This window comes from Ochotona princeps, chromosome 30, assembly GCF_030435755.1.
Source record: "Ochotona princeps isolate mOchPri1 chromosome 30, mOchPri1.hap1, whole genome shotgun sequence".
NCBI lineage: Eukaryota > Metazoa > Chordata > Mammalia > Lagomorpha > Ochotonidae > Ochotona > Ochotona princeps.
Genome location: NC_080861.1, coordinates 10,879,882 through 10,899,259, shown reverse-complemented (window position 1 = coordinate 10,899,259; position 19,378 = coordinate 10,879,882). Strand labels below are relative to the sequence as shown.

The following is a 19,378-nucleotide window of genomic DNA, read 5'->3' as shown; positions in this document are numbered from 1 at the left end:
GAAAGATTTCACAGACAGAGGAGAGACAGAGAGGGATCTTTCCTCCACTGGTTCATTCTGCAAATAGCTGCAAAAGCCAAATCTGAGCTGATCTAAAACTGGGAGCCAGGAGTTTCTTCCTGGACTCCTACATGAACACAGGGGCCCAAAATTGTGGACCATTTAACACTGCTTTCTCAGACCATAAGCGGAGAGGTGGATCTAAAGTGGAGGAGCCAGGACACAAACCAGCATCCATATGGGATACTGGTACCACAGGGTGGAGAATTAACCTTTTATGCCACTGCACCAACCCCAATAAATGCTCCCTTTTTACCAGAGATAGATTTAGTGAAGAATTCCAAATTACATTTATTAAAAAGAAAAAGCTACCATTTTGGAATCAAACTGTATTCTCTGAGGGAAAGTAGAAGTTGTCAAAAATATTGATTTAAATGTTCTCTTGCTGGGAAAATTGTAGCAGAAGCCCACACAGAGATTTCAAATGGGACCGATTAATTATTATGGTACTGCTTAAAAGAATCAGTTCTACAAGTCCGGCTATCCCCAGAGAGCTAAGTTATCCTTTCATCAGATCTCTTACACAGTAACCACCAGAGAATGGAAATTCCATTCTTCCCTAACGTTATTAACTATTCTGCAAGAAATCATTTCTCTGTTGATGAGATACTCTTTTCAAAAACCACAACTCTGCAGCCTGTACATGAAGGAAATCAAGTTCTCAACAGGTGCAATGGCACTTAGTGAACACTCTTCTTCCTCCCCTCATTGCCCTTGCTTGGAAGGAGCTACAACTTCACATGCCAAGTCTTCTCTTTCTGTGCGATAACCAAGACTCCATGGATTTAGGTCTCTAGTACACAGTGCTCAGTCCTCTAGAACTCATGACCAACCATGCCTGACAACTTACTATCTGCAAAACAATGTTCTGTGGCTTCTCTTGTATGACCTCATCTGATTCTTACAGTGTCTCCATGAGGTGGTTTCTCCTTTTTTATATGTGCAAATATTAATATAAGTCAGTATAGGTATTACAGACTGTGTGGTCAGAAGGATTTCTGTATAATCATGTAAAAGTCACAAAACCAAACCATGTACTGAAAGGTACTCAGTTGGAATTAGATCTTCACTAGGAAGATTGGTATGCCCTCTGTGCAGGGTGGTCTGCATAGAATCTGTGTTTTGCAGAGCTGGGTTTCTTTTCTAAGTTATTCATGTCTTCCATGCATCTCAATGGGCCTCCACAACCATGGTACCTCCTCTTTTAGAATTTTGTGTGTGTTGTCATCTCTACTACTCTGTGTTTGCCACAACAAAGGCCCATCCCCCTTTGTAGCTCAACAGTGAGTGCTGTTCAACTCTCCAAGGAGGGAGGATGATCTTCATCAAATTGTTAGTGTCCACACCATTTTTATCACAGAGTGGTAAGTCCATGCATGTTATCAGATAACCCCAATGTGATAGTACCAGAAGAGGGTCTCAGGACTGCTAGCAGGCAGCATCTCCGTCCATAGCTGCAGACACTGTGACCCTGGGGAGTGCAAGACAGTTGGCCGTTAATAGATAGTACCTGATGGCACCATTGCTGGAGTTAAGCCTGGCATGATAAATTAATTCCAAAATGGAGAATCTACACAAAACTTATTTCATGCAAGACAGCTGCCCATTTTCCAAAACTACCCTGAAGTCCCAGGAAGGACTAGCGGCAGATGTGAGAGTCATTAAGGAAAGCCACTTAGCCTAAATAAATTGCTCTTAAGTCTTGACCACAAAAAAAAAAAAAAATAAGCTCTATTTTTTAAATCAACAGATCAATATCTGGCAGCAAATGAGGGATAAGGGAAGCTTTCCCATCCTCTACTCAGAACCCAAGCTAGAGACAACCGTTATGCCTGATAAAGAATAGGATCAGCCTATGTTATTTTTTCTTGCTTCGGACTTGATAATTGCGGTTCCTTTTTTAGTAGTTGTATTGAGACATATTGCATTATAACGTCCACTTCTTGAAAGGGGATATTATAATGAAAGTGAATTGTAGCTTATTGACAGAATTCTGCAATGATCCTCACAATCCTCATTTTAGGACAAATATGTTCACTCCCCCCTGCCAAAAAAAAAAAGCAACCCTGGCATCTAGGAGTAGTCACTCACCTCCCCAGACCCATTACCCATCTCACTCCCATCACCCAGCCCTAGAAAGCTACTCTTCTCTGTTTTGTCTCTAAGAAGGTACATTTCTGTCCCTAGTAATTAGAGTAGAATGATCAAATGTTTCCTCCATATCTGTCACCTTTGAGAAAATTCATTTTTTTTTTCTCATACAACTGAGCTTCCCGTCCTCCATGCAGCACCTGCCTATTCTTGGCACCCATAACGTTGGGTGCTGCTCTTATAGCAGAGATGCTTATGTTGAGTAAAGGTTTACTATATGTAAGCCAGAGAAAGATCCCTGTCCCCAGGAGGTGACTTCCCGACAGAGGATGACGAACCAGGCAACAGCAGTGGAGCAGTAAAGCATACAGTGAGCTGGAAGCTGCCAGGGATTATGGGAAGGAGACAGCTGGACAGGGTGAGGGGTCAGGTTAGAAGGGGGCATAGCTCATTATTGGGGTGTCTGAGTGGGCATCCCCAAGAAGCTGGGGTTTGTCAGACTTCACAGAGTTAAAGGAGTTGCGTGAGCAGGGTACAAGTGCCTGAAGATCTCAGACAGGAAAAACTCAAAGTCCTCTGACTTGGGAGCAAGGCAGTGTGCTCCAGGGATAACCTGGAAGATGGAATAGCTGCAACAAGGGGAGAAGCCAGAGAGATAAAGGACGGAGGTTCTGGAAGTCGTGGAGCAGACTGGAGACAATTGCCGAAATAAATTCTTCCAGGACCACCATGACTGCCTTGTTTAAGAGAGAGATGTGGCAGAACTCATGGCTCTTGGAGGCCACTGGAAGGCAGTGATAGGCTCTAGAATACTCTGTGGTCTGGGGCGCAGCCTGAGCTCCGGGATCACTTCAAGCTGCCCAGGGGACATGGATGTGTAGCCCAGGATGGTCAGAAGAGCTTTGGGACTGCTAAGTAGCCATATCAGCTTGACTTTGCTGCTCAGAAACAAAGCCCGGAGCCCTGTGACTAATTGGCGAGGCTATGTTGAATGGCAGCCAAAGGTCTCAGTACCCTGGCAGTGACAGGGCTGGCACCACAGACCAGCACACAGACCAGGCTGGCTGGAGCCCGCCTAGCTCGGCAGTCCTGGAGTCCAATCCAGCCTTTAGCTGGATCCAAACCTGAGCCTCTCTGAATGTGAGAGCCAGGCTTTCTCCCTCTACTTAAGAAGGGCTTGTATTGTATCAAAGCAGAATGGAGGGATAAGATTGGAACCTCAGGAAGTGCATATGCCATTCATTCGACAAATAGTTTTTGAGAAAAATCATGACAGTGTGCCAGGCATTGTGCAAGGAGCTGCTGATAAGGTCTGGTCGTTCTGGCCCAAGCCAAGTGGCTCAAAGTGAAGGCCGTGTAATATTTCAGAATATGTTATTTGTGGGAAGGCTTTAAATAAGCCAGGGGGAGAGGAGAACCTTCGGTCGCATAGCTGAGCTGTTGGCATTTCTAATTCAGAGGGATGAATAGCACATTATTGTGTGCATCGGCACCAGTGTAGCAAGAGGGAAGAAAGATGCATGGGGCTGTGAGCCAAGCATGAATCAGCAATCTCCTTCTATTGTTTAGAAAATAATCCTCACCACGCTGGGAGTATGGAATTTAAGAATCATGCAGAAAGACCCTTCCACCAACAGGAAACAGACACCGCTTAAAGCATGGCATCTTGTTTTGGTTGGGTTTTTTTTTTTTTTTTTGGCTTCCTGAACTTGAAAGGAATGTAAAAACCTTGGAGAGGATCTAGAGAAAGCTGATTTGTAGTATGGAAACTAGGACTCCTAAGTGGAAGATGGACTTCCACCCACTGTTGCAGCCCCTGCAGAGGTGGCACCCCGAGGTACTGCTGAGGCAGGCAGGGGAGTTGGAGCTAGAGCTGCCCACTAGCAATAGAAAGCAAGAGCTTCTTGAATTCCTACTATGTGTGGACCATCGTGCTAGCTTGTGGAGAGAGGAAAAATGGTGGGCTTGGCCTTTTGAAAATCTTCTCGTTGGTAGCAATGGACAGAGGCACACACACACACACACACACACACACACACACACACACCCCATACATGCTTTAGAAGCATTACCAAGATGGCTTGAGACAGTGCACACTGCTGGGCCCACGCTCATTGTCTGATTCAGTGCGGCTGGGGCAGGATTTCAACATTTCCACATGTGCCCCAAAGTCATGCGAATTCTGCTGATCGTGGGGTTGGGGGGACTACACTAAGAAGTAGAGACATGGGGCCCGCGTGATAGCCTGGCATCTAGGGTCCTCACCTTACACGTGCTGGGATCCCATATGGGTGCTGGTTGTAATCCCAATGGTTCCACTTTCTATCCTGCTCCCTACTTGTGGCCTGGGAAAGCAGTCGAGGACAGCCCAAAGCTTTGGGACCCTGGGTGGGAGATCTGGAGGAGGCCCCTGGCTCTTGGCTTTGGATTGACTCAGCTCCAGCTATTGCGGCTGCTTGGGGAGTGAATAATCAGACATAGGCTCTTCCTCTCTTTCTCTCCTCCCTGTATGTCTGACTGTCCAATAAAAATAAATCTTTAAAAAAAAAAAGCAGAGACATGGGGCTGGTGAGCAGGGGGTGAGCTAAGTACAAGCAACCATGGATTGGTTGGTGCCATAGCGGGACTCCAGCAAAAAGAGAATGGCCTTCTGTTGGCAACATGCTTTGGATAAACCACCCTGGCTCTATTGATGTGACTATGACAACAAAAGCAGCCAGAGCCAAGGATCTAAGGTCAGCCCCAGTGGTCCCAACAGCAAGGACACAGGCGGTGCTCACAACACAGAGTGAATGACTCTGGGAGGGTGACGGTTGTGTCACCTGTCCCTGCTCGCACAGTCATACTCAGGAGCAGGTGGTCTCAACAGAACCACCTGCAGGGCCTTCTGAGCACACAGGCCTGAGACCCAGGCTGGAGGTGATTCTCCCGTGAACCCCTCCTTGAGACCCGAGAACCATTCACTCACTGGCCTCCATGGCTGTGCCTTTACTAACGGAGAAGCAGAATGCAAGACCAGTTTCTCTGACACTTCGTGTCTCACTGTAGGAATGGAGTGTTCCAAATTCATGGGTGTCCATTCAGAATGCAAGCAACCTCCACAGATGTTGGAGAACTGGAATGCCTCAATCAGGAGGAGCACCTCTTCACCAGAAGTGTTCTAGAAAAGGCTGACTGTGTGCTGGCCAAGCTGCGCCACCTGCCCTGAGTCAAGTGCAACCTATCCGGTGGTTCTATCACTTCCTACTGTAGCTTTGTGCTCTCAGAAAGAAGAGTTAGAAAGAGATCATGCAACCATATCCTTGGGCTTTGTGCCAGTTCCCAAAGCTGCTGTAGCCATGATTCCCAAACTTGGTACCGCGACACCCTGGGTGTGCCACAGCAATGCAATAGAGGAACAGTTTTAGTTGTTGAGGGAAGCACGGTAACAGCTACCAGACACCAGATAGATATCATTCTTTTAGGCCGTTTGAACCTGAGTACGTACACAGCATCTATGTATTTCTGTTTGCCTAGGGTCATCATGAAAAAATATTAAACACAAAAAGCACCAGGCACCAAGGAAGGTGGAAATTCCCATGTCACAGCATCGCTGTTTCAGCAGCAGGCGTATCTTAACTGCATTCTTGCATTCTTCGTGGCAGGGTCTTACATTGAAGCCAGCATGCAAGAAACTACACACTCTAAATTTAGCTTAAATGTCAGGGTGAAAAAAAACTATAGAAAATGATAACTATGTGTGTCTTTGAAGGGCTTCTCTTCTCTCTAATCTTCCCTAGCCACCCCCATAACCTGACTCAAATCCTTATCCAAGGTTCCTGCATTCTAAAAAAGAAAAATCATAATAACCTAAATTTTCATTTAGTATCCCAACCCATTCTTCATGACTTAAACATTCAAATGCTTTCTTATACATTTGAGGAAATCATTGCTCCAGGACATTCCTGGAAATCACCCTTGGAACAGATCATTCAAAGACACAACTCAGTGTGTGCCATGCTGGGCACATGACACCCCACCGGAAACCAGTGAATGTGCTGATAAAGTTGCAAGAAGAGAGGCCAGCTATGCTGTAGCAAAAAGAAACCAAAGGAAGGAGGGGGTGGGTACAAAGAGTTATGTTTGCCACAAAGCCCCCCTCCCCTGCTCACCATTTGATTTTGAAGAAGTGGTCATCAGTTGTAACCATATTTAGCAGTAAAACCTTATTTTTAGCTACAATGAATTTGTGAAACAAAGTAGTCTTCCTAACAGCTTAGGAAAATGATTCTTCTGCCAGGCTGGAAAACTCCACTCGGAGCTCTCTACAGATTCCACAAACAGCAGAGCAGCAGCTCACACTGGGAGACACCATCTCCCTGGACTAAAATCAAGCTTTATTTTATGTTGTTACCATAGATGGGGCCTCTCTCCAGTGGGCAAGTGGTACAGCCTTACCTTACAAAGTCATCCAGGGCTGGGGAAGGGAGTGGGTTGTTTGTTGTTCTCTTATTCATAATCAAACAACACTTTTTAAAAAATCAATAATAAATCACTTGCTTCAGTGCTAATGATTTGTTTTCATGTTCCTGTCTGCTGTTTTTCATGCATGTGTCTCAGTGAGTCATCTAACCACAATTGCATACACAGGCATCTGGCGGTTGGTTCTGCGTGGTATCCTCATTCCCCAGGAATTATTTAATTCCCCGATATCTATCTCTCTGGCTTGTGTATTCTCTCCCCCATCCTCCAAACCTCCACTTCTTTCTCTCTCTCTCTCAAACACACACACACACACACACACACACTAGCTACTCTGCTGCCCACCAGGTGGCAGTAGAAGTAGTTAAAACTGTTGGCTTCAGTCTGCAGAGCCTATGTTGAAATTTTTCTCCAGAACCATCTATCTGTTTTCCTCCCTTACTAAAAGATTGGCCTGCGTTTCTTTTTTTTTTTTAATTTTGTTTTTGCTGGCCTGCATTTCTTTTTTTATTTTTATTTTGAATTTTGAATTTTGTGGTACAATTCCATAAAGTCTGGGATTCTCCGCCCCACAATTTCCCACCCCCCGACTGATATTCCCCATATTGTTGCAATAGTCTAGTCCTTCATAAGGAGTTTTAGTTCCATCATTCTGTTGTTTAAGTGTGCCCCGACATTGCTGGTACAGACAATATCAGACAGTCCAGCATCCCATTGTTTAGATATGACCAACAGTTTTCATTGTGATTCCATCTTTGATTTGGAAGTAGGGATGCACATTGCATTGCATCTTCACATCTGGATATGGTAGTCTCTATTGCTCTATCACTATACATTCCCTTAAATGAGAAGCCATGAAATAAGGTCAAAAACAGGTATGGAGTTAAAACAACAACAAAATTACAGCACCATGGAGTTGAAAAATGCACCGCTAAATAAGCAACGCACGGATGATGAAAGTAAAACACAAAAGCCTCTTGGGTAAAATGATGCCACTGTACGATCCATGAGGAAGAAATGAAAATTAAATAAAAAACGTCAAAACACATGGAATATAGCCCCAAAAAAGTATGCAAAGGGTTATTGAACTTGCAAGTTGCATGATAGTTTCCTTACATTAGAGAGTACATATGGTATTTGTACTTTTGGGATTGACATATTTCACTGAACATAATGGTCTCTAGTTGTGGTCATCTGGGTGCAAATGGTATAATTCCATTCTTTTTAATGGCTGAGTAATATTCCACAGAGTAGATATACCACAGTTTCTTTAACCACTCCTTTTTGGATAAGCATCTGGATTGTTTCCATATCTTTGCTATTGTAGATTGTACTGCTGTAAATATAGGATTACAAATCCCCTTCTCATATGCAATATTCATTTCCTTTGGGTATATTCCTAGGAGCAGGATAGCTGGGTCATATGGCAGGTTTATTTGCAATTCTCTAAGCACTCTCCATACTGATTTCCATTGTGATTGTACTAACCTACATTCCCACCAGCAGTGAAGGAGGTTAATTTTCTCCCCACATCCACGCCAGCAGGTATTAGTAGAGTTTTAAATGTAGCTCAGTCTCCCTGGAGTTATGTGGTACCTCAACATGGTTGCATTTCTTAGGCAGTCTTCTGAGCCAAAAAGCTCACATGGCCATATCTGGAAAACACTGACCTCAGGGAAAATGCGCCTTACCCGTGACGGGTGGATGAGTTGGTTCTTTCAGCCCTGATCTCCTTTAAACTCACCCTGGCTGGTTTCATCCTGACTTTTCTGTGATTCCATGATTTTGTTGAAAAAACACCACTTGTTTGACTCAGCCTGACCGTGAAGTCAATGTGGTAGATGCATTTTTAATTCTGAGAGCCCCACTTCAACCCCTACTGACTTAGTGCTCCAAGAGAAATAAAATTCTTCAAGCTGTGGTCACAGAGCCTCACACTGCAGGGGAGAAACAAGTGTATCCACAGTCTCAGGTCAGAGTCATGAATAACCTAACACTTGGGCATCTAACCTTTTCAGGTTAACTGAGAGGAGTGTTTCTGAAGGGTCCTCCTGTCCCCTCCTGCCCCTAGTCCAGTCACAGATCCTGGGGATGACCAATAAAGCATGTACACACAATTAGGTATGCTTTGTTAATTCCCAGCATCCTGTCACATCAGCCTGCAGGGCCTTTTGTTACCCCTCCCCCTGAGCAAGACCAAGAAAACAAATCCAGGGAAGATGGTTTGGAAAGGCTACAAAATGCCTTCCTTGGAAAACATTGACGTTGAGATGTAAGAGGGAGCCATGTTTCTAATCCAGGAATCAGACAGTATCAACAGTGAGTCATCAGGCCAATAGAGAAATAACTTTCAAGGGGTGATGTTTATAATTGTCCTTTCAATGCCAAAACTCAAGTTAGACAAAGGAAACACAAGAGGATAGCAGGTGTATGGTCTTACCAAGTACCCTGTAGTTTTCCAGGAAGAGATAGGGCTATTCTCTCTGGCACCAATCTGGCTTCGTGACCTTGAATGCTGAGACAAGAAAATGGCAATGAGCTCATTAAAACAGGTGCCACGCCAGGGATTGTGTCCTGAACTGTCCTGCTCACCCTGTGGCAGGGTTATAGTTCTCATACTGGCTCACTCCCTTAAGGATCTTCCGTTTCCTATAGAATAAGGCCCCAACTCCATAGCAGACTTTACAAGACTCTTCATGATCTGGCCTCTCGCTACATCTGTGTTATTCTCGGCCACTTCCCATCCCTCCCACTGAAGTTCAATGCCCTGTGCCCTTGTGTTGTTCCCAAGTTATACTTTTCATTCCCAGAAAATACTAACTGGTTTTTTTCAAAGTGAGGCTCAAGTGTCTGCTGAGTCCCCCTAGAAGCCAAATCTATCCCACTCTCCTTGGTGCTTTCAAACACCTCTTTCACCCATCTTGTTCACTTGATCTGCCACTCAGCAACAGGCTGCCAATCATCTAAGCTCCTCCCCCTTTCCTGCCCACCCAGGGGCAGGCTCTGTGAGTATTTCACCTTAAATGATCCAGAGCTTGAGTTAGTGCCTGATGGAATGAATAGAGTAATCCCAGCCCAAAGCCTTATGTTGGTGGATTCTTCTTCAGGCTCCAGCCTCACTTCTTTGAGCACATCATTCCTCTTCTCCAAGAGGATCAAGAGCTGCCTGTAGATCCTTCTCTCCTTATCCCAGACTATGAAGAGTTTTTACATCTCCTTTCCATCTCATCCCCTAGGTTCTACGTGATATCAACTTGTGTCTTTTCCATTAGTGCTTTGCAGTTTAGTGAGCATCAAAATCTGCAGCCAAAGGTTAAGATGACATCTGGGAATGAGTTTTTACATGTATGTTGTATCTGTAAATCCCGTGGAAATATTTGTGCATTTTTCAAAGGGAGGTGCTGTACCTTTCATTATAATCGCTTGAGTAGACCACACCCCTCCATCACTGAGCTTTTGAGAAGTTAAAGGGGGAGAATGGAGAAGACTTTCAACTTGCTAGAACCTTGCCAAATATGGCACCTGTGCTGTTGCAGCAGCAAGATCCTGAGCTTCTCAAGAGGGACTTCTTGTGCCCTGGGAACAATGAGCAGCCTTGCAGGGGTTGGGAGAGAACAATGTACTTGTATGCAGTTGCCCTACCTGGGAGTTGGGCCCAAGGGGAAACAAAGAAAGTGCTCTTGACAGGGTCACCAGCAGCTTTCCACCCATATTCAGCACACTGAACAACCCTGGACCCTCTTGGCAGCCCTTAATATTTGCAGACTACTTTTTGACCTTCCTACCACTCTTCACGTTGTCTAGATTTCATTCAGTACTTCCTCATGATGTCTTCCATCATCCAGGTTACTCAGCATGAGATCTCTCTCTCTCTCCTCTCTCTCTCAGAATGTAGCAACCCACCTGTAGTGGGACCCATATCCTACAGGCTGCATTTCTGTCTATACAACTGAAGATGCTCTTCGAGTTGTCAGCAGTAGTCATAGTTGTTGGGAGCCCTTTATCTTACAGAGTTGCTGAACCTTTTTATTCAGGAGTGTGGATAATTGCACTGACTTTAATATTTCAGTGTACTCAGTAACAATTTGCTCACTGATTGCATTTTGAGGTGAACACCCACTTTCCACTCTTCACAGTGGCCCAAGATTAAGGGATAAGGTGCTGGACTGGGAGTAGCCGGGATGGGCAGAGGACAGCTCGGCTTTGTGTGAGGCTCAGCACCACCCCTTGGTTCTTGGCACTTGGAACTTGTATTTTTAGCTGCTGCTTCCCAGCCAGCTTGTAAAATGGACCGTAAATTCCTCGAGGGCAGAGAACCTATCTGTATCCCCAGTGTTCATCCCAGTATTAAAAGTTCATCTCACATTCATCATCATCTACCTCTGGTCAACCCCTGTGATCCTCAGCCTCCCTTGCCTCTGCTGCATGCTCCACTCTGACTCGCTCTCAGACCATTCTGGAATCACCACCTGACCAGCCCTGTTTCACCATGCACCAGCCACTGGGAAGTTTCAGTTGGATCTTATCACTCCCCCTGCCTAAAACCCACATGAGTTCCCCACGTTTTCTGCACCAGACTGATTTCTTACACAGTAACCCTTACGCTTTAGGAGCTCCTGGAAGAGAACAAAGGCATGAATCATGACCTGGAAACAGGCACAGGCATACTTCAAAGGAAGGGATGAGGCCTTGTAGGAGTTAAGCTTCTGCTTGGAACACTTGCATCCCATATTGGAAGGTTTGGTTCGAGCTTCAGTTACTCTACTCAGGATCAAACTTCCTGCTAATGTGCACCTTGGGAGACAGAAGGTGATAGTTCAAGTACTTGGGGTCCTGCCTCCCATACAGGAGAAGCATGCTGGATTCCAGCCTGCTGGTGTTGGCCTGGCCAAATCCCAGTGGTTGCAACCATTTGGGGAGTGAACCAGCAAAATGATCAGGAACTGGGGCTCTGAGACTCCTGCCACCCCAGGGGTCCACCACAAGCTTTGTGGGAATTACATTTACAACTCTGGAACTCATGGAAGAAAAATAGTACTAGATGTTATAAATACTAAATAATACCTGATAGTAAAGTACTACAGTACTGGTAGTACTAAACAAAGAGTACTTGAAAAAATTCCTGGCAAATGGAATTCAAAGATGCATTCATTTTGGTGCACAAAACTATGAAAGTCATGCATACAGTATCTCCAAAGTGTTAATGAAAAATGCATATCATGAAAATTATGATGGATTTCAAAAATGTTTGCACCAAGATAAACATATCTTTTGATTCTCTTTTTTTCATAGTGAAGTACTACAAGTATCAAGTGATGCTATCGTTGAAGGAAAATAGTACACAACCAATATGAAATGTTGTGGTGATAACACTTCCTTAAAACTTTGTCCCTCTTCCAGAATGCTTTCTGGTTTGCATACAGCATTCTCCAGAGTTCCCCCTCCCCTGACCTGTTCAATTGGAGTTTTGAAACTAAAGATATGTTGGGGCCATCCTTGTGACATAATGGGTTAAGCCACTACTTGGCAATGCTGGAATCCATATAAGCACAAATTTAAGTTCCAGGTTCTCCAGTTCCCATCCAGACCCCTGCAAAAGCTCCTAGGAAAGCAGTGAAGGATGCCCCAAGTACTTGGGCTCCTGCCACACATCTGGGAGACCTGGTGGAGTGCCAGGCTCCTTGTTCCAGCCTGGCCCATCCTGGCACAGCCTGGCACATTGAAGCCATTTGGAGAGTGAATAGGAGATGACAGATTTGAGGAGTGAGGTGAAGATGGAAGAAGTCTCTCCCCTTCTCTCTTTCTCCCCTTCTCTCTAACTCCACTTTTCAAATAAATAAATCTTTTTTATAGAGACACATTTAAATCACATAGCAAGAACATAGCTGGGATTTTATTACTTCATCTTTAAGATGGTAAAGAGGGTACAAGGCTATTCTAGCACACTATTTTATGCATCTTATTATCGTGTTTAAATACAGTTGCTGTAAATCAGGAGTCTTGTGGTTGCGAGGGATAGAAACCAGACTGAAATCAGTGTGCAGAAAGGAAGGAATGTTTTTCCTAGGGTCCCCAAGTGAGGATGAGGAGGACTGGAAGGGGACACAGCTAGGCTTTAGGGAGCATGGGAGCAGGGCTTGAGGCCACACATCCTCTTCCTTCTGGTTCTGTGTAAATGTCAAACTGATCCTTTCTTACTCAGAGACTTTTTCCAGACACTGAGAGGTGTGTCCTCCAAAAGTTTTAAGAGTTTTCATTTCTGCTCCATGAGGGAAAATAAACCATCCCTCTTTCTCATCCTCCCTTCTTTCCTTTCTCTCTTCCCAAAGATCCAGTTGTGGGGGAGGAGCATCTTAGCAGCCCATCTCAGGTCTTGAAGCATTTGTCCCTGAGGCTTCTCACCATCCCCAGACCCTGCAGGAGTAGTGTTATGTCACGGCCACTTGCATGAGCTGTAAGGAGCCATTGCATTGTTCAAGAACAGAAGTGGAATCCAGACAGTGAATACTTTTGGTATGACCTTGGCGCTCACATATTTCAGAGCCTGACCCCTCTCACTCAAGACACACAGATGGATGGGTAAATAAGGGAGAGGCAGAGAGCTCGTGGCTGGAGCTCTTGAAAAGCTAATTAACAATGAAACAAAAAAGCATTTTCCTAGTAGTGAATATTCTTCTGTTCTTTCAGGTGGCTTTCATTATGCCTTCTCACCCTCATTTCTTTTGTTTGGCAATTCAACAAGTATTTGTTGAGTTCCCATTATCTGACACTCTGCTTGACATGGAAGACATAAAAATGAGAACAGATCTCAACCATAGATTACAGTGTGGAAGGGCAGCTGTATCAACACGTGATTCATACAGGACTGTGGCAGAAACTATGATCAAAGCCTAAATGTGTTGCTGGGGTCTTAGATGTGCATCAAGAATAAATAGCCATAGCCCACACATTTCCTCTCTGCCATGTACTTCTCTAACTCACTATTCCCATCAAGGTCATTCCTCATCTGACCTGCACTCAGCCACCTGTGCCTACCTGGGCCGTCCACCTGTGTGCAGCCCTCTGCTCTCTTCCATTGGTTGGTACACCTGTCGTGTTCCCCTCCCCCAAACTAAAGACCAAGTCTTTGTTGCCCTTAAATCTTGCTGATGTCGTGGCAAAGGGAGTTCAGGTCTGAGAAATCATAAAAGGAAAGGCAAAGATCTGAGTTCAGTCCGCAGAGCACAGTGTGTCAGGCTTTTCGTCTCGTGTGAATCAGCTGTGTTCTCATCCAGATGCAGGTGCTGGTTCAGTGGACCTGGGGAGGGATCCACACTTTTTTTTAACAAGTTCTCAGGCAGAGCTGAAACTGCATATCTGCAGGCCACCCTCGGAGAAGCAAATGGCTAGATCAAAGGAGCTGATACAGGTCAGTGGACAAGTAGCTTCCTTAAAAACCTGACATGGAAAAAAATGTTACCCTGATTAAAAAAAATGTTATTTAAAAAAATTCTGTTTGTGGCAAGAACCCTGAGATGAAAATGAAGAGGTCTTATAAATTCACATTTACCTAGCCTGCCTGACTGCAGTTCTGCCAGTTCAGAGTGAAGAGTAGCAAATCGTGTCTCAAGCTAATATTGAATGTGATCGTGTTTGGAAAAAAAAAAAAATGTTACAGAAAATGCAGGTTATAATCTGTGGTGTTTTCCCTTATTTTTTTTTCTCTACAGGAGATGTCAGTGAAGAAGCGAACCCAGAATGATCACTAATCCATGACTCCCAACAGTATGACAGGTATTTGTAGTTTTCTGTATACCTCCAATTTTATTATACCTACGAGGAAACATAGGTTCGTAAAGACCAACCTGAGAGTCTTAGCAATGATTATGTCCAAGCCTAGAGTTACTGAATCGTTCAAATAATCCATACAAATGCATCTTCATCTTCCCCAGAAATTGCGAGCTGCATCAGTTGTCAGATGACAAAGCAGCAAAGGCGACACAGTAGCAGGGCTGTTTCAGCCTATCATGTTACCCTTGCACACTCAGTAGGTCCACTCTTTGCAGCCATTCAGATCAATATGATAAACACTCCTGCAACACTTGAGACCACAGAATCTACTAATCATCCCCAAAGTGGGCTGTTCACTGCATTCAGCAGCAGTCAGAGTGGAGCGTGATTGCACCATGCAATGTAGGAATGAGCTAGAAAACTCTTGGCAAAGGTTAAAGAAGAGATAAAACTCCCTCTCCCAACATACACACACCCCTGGAGGAACCCAGGCTCTCTAAGGACGCAGAGAGCAGGGGTTGCAGCCCCCAAAAGCTAGGGCTGGGCAACTAAGCCAGCCGACTGCAAAGGCTGGAGGCAAGAACAGCATGAGACAATTACTGATCCACAGGAGTGAGGCCTGGAGAGTCCAGAGATCTGTTTCTAAAAGAAGTTGGAAATTCAGATTTTTAAATCTCAGTCTTTAAATGTTAGTGGTTAACTTGTGAAAACATCAAAGACCTGTGGACCACTGTCTGGACTTCACCGAGGAGCTGCCCGTTACAGCCTCAACTATTCTACCTTCTACCTAGCACCAAACATGTGGCTGTCCTCTTGGGACCATGGCAGTGGGACAGCCAGCTGGAGACTTCTGCATGCCCTGGATGCAGGCTGATCTCTAATAATCTTGTCATGTTACTTCCCCTTGTTGGGGTGTGCTGGATGCACCAGAGCATTCCTCCAGGAACTCATTCGACAACAGAAATGAGAAACGCAATTCATTCCAAGTTGTCACATGGCTTTCTATAAGTTTGAAAGCCTCGCAGTGGCCATTGACAGTCTCTTTCCCAGCATTTCCCTTGCCTCTCTGCCTCCTAGCGTCTGAGTTCCTGATGTAGTGAAAACATAGAGTGCCTAGAAAAATTGTGATACACACCTGTGAACCGTGAAGGCCACAAAATCTCATTTCATCTTATTTCAAATCAGTCATTACCAAAACTTACCCACTCCCAATTCTGCCCCACATAAGCCAAACTGTTCCCTACTTAAATCCCGCGTCTTTTATATCATTAACCTGCTCATTCAGTAGAGAATTGGTATAGATCCACCTTGGGCTATAGCCCGAGTGTTTGGGCTGGTATAAATGGGAACCAGAAGAGATGATGGTGTAAGATGGACTGCTTCCCTGTTGGCTCCAAACTCCAGGCTCGTTTACCCACCTGCAAATGCTTCCAAAGATGAAAACTTGAAGAACGTATCCTCCAGAGAGAGAAAAGCCGATAGGAAAACCTGGCATATGAGCACATCATACACTGACATTGAGCTAGATTGCAATAGTGACCGTCCATCCCAATCCTCCCGGTCAGAGATTAGCAACCATTTGTTTTCTGAAGACCAATGCCTGAACATTTTAGCTCTTGGTATCCATATTCTCCATTCCAGCTACTCAATTGTAGCATAAAACATCAGACTCTAAATAAATAAATAAATAAATGGGCTTAGCTGTATCTTTTTTAATTTTTAAAAATGTGTAATTAGTTTTTTTTAACAGATTCAACATGGGTTTGCATACAGCTCTAAGAATATAATGATATCCCTTCCTCCCTCCTTTCCTCTCTAGCCCTCTCTTTCTTCCATCTTTCCTTTGCTTCTCAGTTGACTGTCTATTAATAAAACTTCATTTACAGGGCAGTTATTAGGGCAGCAAATTAGGACAACTGGCATTTGCTGATTTTTTTTTCAAGAGTCAGGAGTGACCCAAAAACTTTTCTTCCAGCCCCAGACCATCCTAGTATTCAACAAGATCCCTAAGGCTGAGCCTGATTGAGGAATGGACTAGGAACGTAGGCTCACTCCGGGACAGTTCCAGACTACACTGGCTTTCCACCTGCCCCATGGAAGAGCAGGGATGCTTTCTCAACTAGGACATCTGCCGCCCCCTAGTGGAGCACGGAGTTTTCACTTCCAGGATCCGCTTCCAAGTTAAAAACTAAATACAGTTCTATTTTCAAAAGAAGCCTACTCCATACACATATATTCCTAGGGCATGTCAGTGGACTCAGATAAGAAAATCATTGTTTTCAACACCCTTGTTTGTTTTTTCCCTCCTTCCTATGCTGTGAACTTGATCTACATGCTTAAGAACCCTAAAGGGAGGTTGTAATAGAGCTGTAGTTCCTTGGAACTAAGTGCTTGTTCACAAAGCATAATTAATGTGTTTTTTCTGTGAAAAACACAATAAGTAATATTTCTTTTATGCAACACAGGAAACCAACTAACCCTCAGGAAAAGAAAACCATTTTCTAAGTGAGCAGTAGTTAAGAACATTGGCCTTACCTTCCTGCACATGAGCAAGGCAGCGCTTTCTGATAGAGGAGACATGGTTTTGGTATGTGGGCTCTTCCAGCCTCAGTGTTTATCAAATTTGTGTGTTTTTTATTTACTCAATTGGAAAAAAATGTTAATTTTCTGGGGTTATTTAATGTCATTTACAGGTCTTGCTAAATTTTTCTCATTGCATTAACTCGGATAATTAATTTCATGCAGTTAAGAATTGTAAAAGAGTCAATAAAACATTCTGATTCTTAAAGAGGAAAGTAAGAAAGTTCCTGAATGTGATACTTTATTGGTGTGGAATTAAATACCACTTCCTAGGTAATCTGAGGGGAATTTGCTAATATTTATGACATTATAATGAGCTCTGTTTTGAATAAAACCATGATTCACAGCACAGGGGAATTTGCCGTAAGATGTGAATAACTAAGATTTTACATACCAAAGTTAAAGACCTTTGGCCTTGATTGAAAAAGAAACTAGAGTCTCAAACTCTTCTGATTGTGCCTAAAGAGGTTGCAAGAATGGCCTGTTACGTTTATATTGAACTTGGCTTTATGGATTAGGGTATAGCATAAAGTTAGCAGAAGAGGTCATGTTTTCATTGAAACAGGCCCCCAATAATTTAAAGGCACACTCGAATGAGTTCTTTCATCTGTACCAAATTCAGTGTTCACCTTGCAGTTCCTGTAGCTTACATGTCCATTTAATGTCCTTGGTGTGTGTGTGTTTATTACTGAGTGTGACCTGGGTGCCAGGAGAGTGATGTATACAGGAATTCAGTTGATTGTTTCCCAATGTTTTCCACTCTGTGGTCTAGCCTTGGGGTTTGCTTCCTTGCTTTGGGGAATAATCATTTGTGCAGAATGACTTGGGTTTGTAAAACTTTGCCCTTCTGTTATGACTCATGAGGCTGAGTATTTTTATACATGTTGGCCACTTGCATTTCTTCATCTGTAACTCTCTTGTTCATATTTATTATCTATTTACCCACTCTGATCTGCTTTTTCATTATTTATAAGAGCTATTTACATATTACTCTTAAAGGTATCGTAAATGTATTTATTTATATATTTATTTATTTTTATTGTATTTAAACAGCAAAGAGAAATGGCTCCCATTTGCTGGTTCACTGCCCCAGTTCCCTACAACAGCTGGAGCTAAGTCAGGCCAAACCTAGGAACCCAAACCTCAACCCAGGTCTCCCATATGGGTGGCAGGGACCCAACCACATGGCATATCACCTGCTGCCTCCTAAGCTGCATATACACAAGAAACTTAAATCAAGAGTAGAATCAGTGCTGGAGCAAAGGCACTCCAGAGCATCCTTAGGACAAAGCATCCTTAGGACAGGCTTGCCCAGGGCCAGATGTGCACCTGCAGTTATCAAGGATGTTAACTAAGCAAACGCTCTAGATCGGAGATTCCTCAGCAGTTTCACGACAACGTGAGACTGCTTCCTCTACAGCTCCTTTGCCCAGTGGAGGTTAGAGCATATTCTCTCAAAATCGAACATTTACAAATCACATTTTTTCACAAAGCAAAGCATACACACAAAGAGAAAGTGAATGCTGTGGAAATGCATTTGGCATTTAGAGACTTCCCTTCTGAAATGGAGTCAAACAAAACGCTTAAGAAGGGAAGGCTTAGAGCCTTTTAGTGAAAAGCCCAGGTCATGTTTTAAATGCCATCAGCAGGCTGTCCCTAAGGCTTTCCACTGCTCTTGAGTGGAGTGGGGTGCGTGTCCTACAATCCCTGCAGCGGCATTTGCAGTAGTGTCAGAAGGCCACTGACAGCAACAAGGGGGCCCCACTCCGCCATAGCTAATGTTAGCATTTCCCACGGCCAGGAATCACTCTTCTTGGACAGGGTTTTGCTCACAGCTACTTAGTAATCCATCCTCCAGGATATAGTCCCTGGTTATTAGGCTGTCAACACAAGACTAGTATAAGTAACATTTGGTAACTATATACTTACCAAATATATTAACATAATGAGGATATATTATAATGAACAGTTATATATAATTTTGCAGTTCTCTATTTCCTTAGGAGAAATCCTACTAAATAAAGAGCTTTGTTAAAGGAACATCTTAAAAAAAAAAGATTTGCTTATTTTCATTGCAAAGTCAGATATACAGAGATATACAGAGAGGAGGGAGAGACAGAAATATCTTTTGTCTGTTGATTCCCTCCTTAAGCAGCTGCAGTGGCCAGAGCTGAGCCGATCTGAAGCCAGGAGCCAGAAGTTCCTTCCAGGTCTCCAACGTGGGTGCAGGGCCCCAAGGCCTTGCCCCATCCTCAGCTACTTTTCCAGGCCACAAGCAGGGAGCTGAATGGGAAGCAGGGCCACCGGGACACAAACCGGCACCCATAAAGGATCCCGGTGCATGTAAGTTGAGGACTGTAGCTGCTAGGCTTCCGCACCGGGCCCAGTAGCTGAGGCTCTTTTAAAACTTTTTCTA

The 19,378-nt window shown here is 44.0% G+C and overlaps 1 protein-coding gene across 12 annotated transcripts in view; it reads left to right on the top strand.

The window, feature by feature from the left end:
• Positions 1 to 19,378, top strand: part of THRB (thyroid hormone receptor beta) — a 337,755-nt gene that overhangs the window by 231,050 nt on the left and 87,327 nt on the right. For all 12 annotated transcript variants that reach the window (XM_058657054.1, XM_058657059.1, XM_058657055.1 and 9 more), the window contains exon 3: positions 14,322 to 14,385. In XM_058657054.1, coding sequence (XP_058513037.1) covers positions 14,364 to 14,385 — 22 coding nt within the window. In that variant the 5' untranslated portion in view covers positions 14,322 to 14,363. The remainder of the gene's footprint in view (positions 1 to 14,321; positions 14,386 to 19,378) is intronic.